Source organism: Scophthalmus maximus, chromosome 7 (assembly GCF_022379125.1).
Source record: "Scophthalmus maximus strain ysfricsl-2021 chromosome 7, ASM2237912v1, whole genome shotgun sequence".
NCBI classification, from domain to species: domain Eukaryota; kingdom Metazoa; phylum Chordata; class Actinopteri; order Pleuronectiformes; family Scophthalmidae; genus Scophthalmus; species Scophthalmus maximus.
Window position 1 is genome coordinate 11,332,501 of NC_061521.1, and position 7,051 is coordinate 11,339,551.

The 7,051-nt window shown below is 40.8% G+C and overlaps 1 protein-coding gene across 10 annotated transcripts in view; it reads left to right on the forward strand.

The window, feature by feature from the left end:
• The window catches only part of LOC118315408 (coiled-coil domain-containing protein 136-like), a 22,899-nt gene extending 16,718 nt beyond the window's left edge, over window positions 1–6,181 (forward strand). For 8 of the 10 annotated variants that reach the window (XM_047333379.1, XM_047333382.1, XM_047333384.1 and 5 more), the window contains 4 exons: window positions 62–338; window positions 668–799; window positions 2,135–2,247; window positions 3,772–6,181. In XM_047333379.1, the coding sequence (XP_047189335.1) occupies window positions 62–338; window positions 668–799; window positions 2,135–2,247; window positions 3,772–3,784 (535 nt within the window). In that variant the 3' untranslated portion in view covers window positions 3,785–6,181. The remainder of the gene's footprint in view (window positions 1–61; window positions 339–667; window positions 800–2,134; window positions 2,248–3,771) is intronic. The other 2 variants (XR_007030994.1, XM_047333381.1) reach the window with 2 other exon arrangements.
• Window positions 6,182–7,051: the final 870 nt, after the last annotated feature.

Genomic DNA, 7,051 nt, shown 5'->3' on the forward strand with positions numbered 1-7,051 from the left:
CAGCTGAAACTGAAAGCTCATTGTATTTTTTTAATCATTACTCCTTCCTTCCACCTCACAGCTCCAGTGTCTACCTCTCACTGAAGGAGGAAGATGTGGGGGAGGACACAGAGAGGAAGGAGATGGAAACTGGCCCCGACGAGGTCATGACAGAGAGCTACATGACCATGGCGCAGTCTGGGAACTGTCGCCTGGTGGACGCCTCCATCCAGAAGAATATTTCATTTGACGGGAAGCCTGTGACACCGACCGGCTGGAACGGAGGCGTTGGGGAGATCTTCTCCCTGAGGGACCAGCTGAAACAGGCCGAGGAGAAGGCCTCACAGGTTCAGAAACAGGTATGACTACTCATTGTTTCACTTTGGGAATTGCACCTGGTTCTGGTGCAAACCCCTGGATTATCTGCCGGTGTCCAGGTGATCGCTGCAGCGTTTAGGGCTAATGCAGGAGGAAGGAGTTCAGTTTCAGTATTACTCACGAGTACTAACAAGAGAAAGTTCATACTTTGTGAATTTCTCCCTGGATTAATCGTTTTGATATCTTCCCATTGTTTTAATTCCACCCACACTTGCTTTATGATCAATGAGAGATTTCTCCTTCTACAATATGGGAATTACAATGCATGTGATTCTCAAGACTGAGTGCGTTTGACTTCTGCTTCCTCCAGTGTGACGGTCTGAAGACGGAGCTGCAGGAGCTGCAGGTACTGTATGACAGTAGTCAGAGGGAGAGAGCGGAGCTGGAGGAGGAGCTGCAGCGCTGCAAGGCAGAGCTGGAGAAGCTGTCAGGGGGGGCTCAGGTAAGGGGCAGACATGAATAAGTTAATACTATACAATTGCTGTCTGAAGAATGGAAACTGATTCAAACTGCAATATAACTTTGATGGATTAATGCTCACAATCATTAAGACTAAGTTGTGTGGTTACCTTTGTATACTGGACTGGAGATTTCTAAAGCATCAGTTGTCTCTAAATACATTTATTTTTAAATTTAGCTGAACTTCTCAGGATATTTTTTCCACTACCTTATTTCTTCCTGCTTAAAAATGTACAAAGATGTGTCTCTGCACCCACATTGTCAGCTAACACATACTGTAACACACCTCACATCACACCTACTGTATCCTGTGTGTTGAGCCCACTTTTTATATGTCTCATGCTGTATATGTTTTGATATGAACTGACTTGGCCTATCAGCACATATCAGTATTTATTGTGTGACTCGGACAAGGGGAACTTCCCCCTTTCCCCCACTGTCTCTGTGTCCTAATCTCTCCGTGACAGAAATAGTCACCAAATACTGTCGCAAAAAAACACAAAATCTGCAAAAATCTTTCAGCCAGGAATGATTAATTTACCATGGGATTCTGTATAGCATTCTCTAAATTGAATACAGTGCAGCACTTTAATACACCAACCACTGGGCAATCTGTATATTCAACTGCATCAACTCAACACAGATTCAATATTCCCCACATTTTTTTTAGTTAGGGGAGAAAAAAACTTAAAAACCTAAACTTAAAAAGAAATTTAAAAAAAACTAACTAAACACAACCTTTATCTTGTCCGACAAGGCCTTTCATGTTCGTAAAAAAACCCAAAAATGTGTTTGATGTGATGTGATGAGATGTCTCGGCATTTTGTCAAACTGTCTACCCGTGCCTGTCTCTGATACTGTCCTTGTTCTCTGAATGTTCATGACCTCTCAGCCTGTTCAATAGCAAATAAGGCTAAAGACATTAAAAACAAATTTACTATAAACGAGGATAGATAGACAAAAATACCACTAAATCTAGTCACAGCATTCATCCTATGTGTTTCTTTTTTTTGTCACCATAACATCACATGCAGTCAATACATGTTACACAGGACTGCTCACACACGTACACTGAGTTGGTGTGTATGCCACCATAAAGTTATGCATTATTTGTTGAATAGGAAATGTACATCACTCCATCACACTCCTCCCCCTTTATATCACAGCCATAGACCATGTCACACCTTTAGTTCAATGATTTTTGCACTGTGGTCACATCCCTTTTATCTGTGTTTATTATTTGACTACCTCCATCCATCCGTTGATCCATTCCCTTCATCTCCATGGCCCATGTGTTTGTTTTTTGTTCCCTCCTCAGAGATTCATCCATCCATCTGAGCACCCTGTTCTCTCCATCCCCTTCATAGGAATGATTGTAATAGTGGCTGTGGTCTGGTGCTGGTTGTCGGAGCTGGCGTCCCAGAGAGTAAGGTATGGGAGGAGCTTATCTCTATCTCTATGTAAAGCTGCGTGCGTTTTTACACAGAAGAAAGGATCAGTTCATGCAAATAGCAGAAAAACTAAAAATATTCCTCAAGCAATGCAAATTACACACTGTCTAATTTGTTTCCATTCATGTATTCTTAAGCATCAAAGTGGTTTATTAGAGACACTAAAGAGAAGCAACCAAGCATTTACAGTAAATTATGTTATAGTCTGAGCTGTCAAAAATCTTCTAACAAATCAACAATAGCACATATAGAGGAAGTTAATGCGGAGAAAAGTGCTGCAGCAGATCTGGCTGTTGGCACAAAGGTATCAACGGAATAATAATGAGAAGTATCAGGCGAAGAATGAACCAGTGACTGCGAAGCATGGATGAAACGGCTAATACCAATCATGTAATGCCATGCTTCATTTCCAGTGAGTGGGTTCTGTGGATTAACCAATGTAAACAGGACAAAATACTGTATGTTGCTATTTTAAAAACCACAGATCGAAATTCCATTCATCTCCATTATTTTAAGGTTTGCCGTGAAAAAACATTTAAATCTGGGAAGATGAAAACAAAACTGTCTGCATGGTTGAACAGCACTGCTAGAGGTGAATATGTTTTTCGTTAATTTGGTGAACTGACCCTTTAATATTAAATATCGTGAATCTTTGTTACTCAGGATTCATTAGGTTGTTATGGGAGGGCCTAAACTGATTGGCTGGGAAAACCTCAGCGTCGTAAGATACAGAAAGATAATTGATGTATTCATAAAAAAACGGACATGGGACAGGTGGGCAGTTTTGTCAAAAAATATTTGACATATCCTGGACATTGACTATTTGAATCACACTGAATAAATCATTTACAGGAGTTGTTCAACATTTTGGGAAGTATGCTTAGTTGTTTTCTCGCCGAGAGTTAAATGAGAAACATTCTCACATGTATGTGCGTTGAATATAAAGCTACATAAAAAAGACAGGGAGGAAACAACTCTGCCCGCTGGCTCCTCTGAAGCTCAGTTTGTTTAATCTGTACACAAACATTAACAATATGTTGGTGTCATGGGGGAGTTATAACTGTAACAAGCAAGGTTAATTGTTGGCCAAATATTGTTTGGTCTTATCTTCACCAACACCGTACCCAGAGGAGATAGACGCTGTATATTAAGTGCTGGGTGGGCAGAATTGTTTTTCTTATTAAATAGTGCCTAGCGAGAAACTCCCATAAACCCCTATAAACATGCCAGTTGAAGGTACTGTGGAGTTGCTAATAGGAGGGTTTTTTTAATAATGGCACTTAGCCTACAGGTGTTTCCCCCCTACTTCATTTTGTCATGCTAAGCGAGGCAAATAGCTCCCGTGCCCCGGCTTTGTATTATGCAGAGACGAGAGCGGCAGCAATCTTCTCCCTCGCTCGTAGAAATCTGTTGAACCGCTCCATCAAAAGCTCCGTATGCTTTAATTATGGCCGACGGACGGTCTCTACCGAGTCTTAACCCTCGTTTTCTTGTCTTCCCTCAGGGGAGTGAGGTAGGTTGGAACTCCATTTTGACTATCACCGCAGCCGCCGCAGTGCTGCTGATGATGACCAGTTTGTTGAGAGCGCTCGTCCGATGTTGATTGGACGGGCAACGGCTGCACAGGGACAGACGTCTGCTTCAGACCAGCCCTCGTTCTCTCTCCTGCCCATAGACTGAACTGGAATTCTCTAGACGTGATAGAGCTGTCAACTTTGTGCTAGAAATTGTAAGGGGGAATTTTATCTGTAATGAGACGGTACGACGTGCACAAGCAGACTGAGAACAATGCTCTCAGTCTCGTCTTACTGGCAGTGGACGAGAAGATTGCTACGGATGATGACCTGCAGAGAGAGTCCACGTGAAGACTGGTATCCCCCCACTAAATGTATGCCGGTGCTGTGTCTTCTCTCCCATGTGTCTGTAAATATTCCTGTCCTTCTTTCCTTTCTCCAATTCTGATGAAAATTAAGATTTTGATTATTAATGTGCACCAAATGGTTTTCCGTTTATTTAACGATTATTTATTTATTTGTTTGTTTGCTTAGATATTGTTCATAGCTGTGTTTGATAATCACGACGGATTAGTCGGAACATTTAATACAATGAAAACCCCTAAAAATTAAGAGTAAGAGCAGTTTGCATTTTTTTGTCAATGAGTTTCACTATTTGAAACTTTCCCCAAAGTATGAAATGCAAAACAACACTGTATCGTCACAAATCGACAATTTTACACAATCTATTATCCTGCCAATGTTATTCTGCCCTTTGCAACATCAGCTCTTTCCATTGAAAACACAATTGATATGATATTCCGTGATGAACAGGTATAAGCGTACTAGGCGCCTGTCAATATAAAGTATATGTATAAAGCTAATGTGTAACCCGACGTCGCCCCTGGTGGGTGGAGACAGCGCGTCTTTGCAGTGTCTTTCAGTTATGCGCTTTGCTCCGAGCCCCGTCTGTCCGCCTGCCTCGGCATCGTCTTGTGTCTGACTCTGAAATCAGACAACTCCCATGTCTCCCTTTAATTATCACTTAACGGAGAAGCCAGAGAGTCAGTGCAGTGTTTCTGATTCATCCTGCCCGCTCGCGGTTCACTATGACTACCTGACTTAAACTCGCAGCTGCACTGTTACGCTTAAAACATAGTTCATCACAGTTTCGTCATGTGCTGGTAAATGAATCTCAGCAACTTTGGGAGCAAACTCTGGGAAACGATGAGGCTATATTATTATTTTTTCTTGTATTTCAATTCGATGTCGATGTTGTGAAATAAACCTTTTTCTATTCTCTCCAGTGGGGTTTAACTGACTGGAGTGTGTTGTCAGAAAGATTTATGGTCTAGTACAGTGTGATAATGTTGACTAACACCATTCCTTTGTTTACTTACAGCATGCTTTAAGTAACAAACTGCAGATCTGACCAACACCAGTTGGCATCTGGTCAAACCTAAATTAAACCATTGATGCGGGTGAAGGGAACGATCACGTTTAGTTGTTTGCGGGGGCAAATTTTTACGGAAGGATTTATATCGTCTCAGCATAAAATGAAAAGTATACATGTGGAAGGACTCTGATTATTGTTTACATTTGTGAAACCTTTTTTGTGTGAAAATCTTTTGGAATTGAAAAAAGCATGCTAGAAATCCTATAGAAGCACAATATACTGTATCATTTATGTAGGTTATGCTCATCATGTTGCTTTGTATTTAATGTAAATAGGATGTGACATATAGTACTACGGGAGAGATATTTCTTAAATCCATTTGTACCAGCTTTGTAGAAAGTTGATTCTATTTTGAAAGAGCATCGTATATTTGATAGCAAAATAATATGCTACGTAAATGTTTATTTATGGTGACGTCATTAAGGAGGCCTACGAGCATTGCTAATCATTTTCAGGACCTCTAAGTTCAAAGTTGCCATAGTCATCGCATGCATTTAGACTGCATTTGACCGTAGGTTCGTAGGACTCCTGGTTATTCCAGTTCAGATTTCATTATGTAATTGAAATTTTTTGTCATTAAATTTTGTGTCATTAAACAGAACCGTGATAAGCAATGCCTGACCAATGATATGTCTGCATGTGAACATTCTTTAAGGAAATAATTTCCCACTGGACTGCAGTGATGTTGCACTGTCTAGAAAATAGAAAATTGAATTCCCATTGACTGCAATACTACATATGAATGTTGTTGGATTCAGGACATTATTTATCATTATTTCTGAACTTATTTCATGAATATTGACGTAATCGTAGTCTCCTCAGATTCTCAGTTGCACAGTGTTGCTCAGCTTGCTGCTTTAGATATTGATAGCAGTGTTGTTCTCAATATATTTGTGGCTATTTTGTTACCTGGAGGTCTATTTTGTACAGTAAATGACTTGAGAAAATAAATATACCCACCCCAACATGATGTCTGAGAGCTTTCTTTTCCAGGGAGGTGGCATCACAGTCAACTGGTTTAAGGCCTCATGGAATCCCCATTCATGAAATCACCAGCGGTCAACCTGAGTGAGTACCGTCTCTTTGCTGGCGTCACGTTACACGGGTTGTATGGCTATTAATAACTGTCACTCCAGAGACGTGACATAAGCTCACAGACATTTTTTTTTTACGGATGGCAGGAACTGATGAGGTATCTATACTACAGTCATTACTCCACTGCTACGGCCCATGGTTTGCTAAGTTTGAGCGCAGCTAAAAGTAGTCTGGATGTCATGGGATACAGTTAGCACTTGTCCCTCTAAGTTAAATTAGCTGCAAATATTTCCACCTGATTCTGAATAAGGTTTTTTATCCCGTTCAGTCTCAGAGTCATCGCTAAAGAAATGAGTTGCCTTAATGGTCGAGATGTCAGAGCCGGATCACGGGCGAAATCTAATCAACTGGCCCATTGGCCTCGGGCCTTTCTGGCCTACAAATTCACCCAAAATCCCTTCTTAAATATTTAATATTTTCAACTGACAGACTAACGGGGGAATGTGCTAATCCAGAAGAAAGCTGACAGCGAGAGCAGCCACGAGCCTTCCCTGGAGATGTAATGTGAGGCGAACCGTGTCCAGGTCAACAGATGCAGTTCTGTGATTTGGCTTTTCACTATGGTTATTCACATATAATTTATACTTCCCCTTACTTCCCCTTTTTAAGTAATGAGGGAAGATATATAATTCCATTTTACATGTTGAAACAGTTCTGGCTTTCTAATCATTTAGTTTAAACATGAGAACCATGTAACCCTGCTCATGTCAATAGGACACTTTAGCGACCAGATAATTACA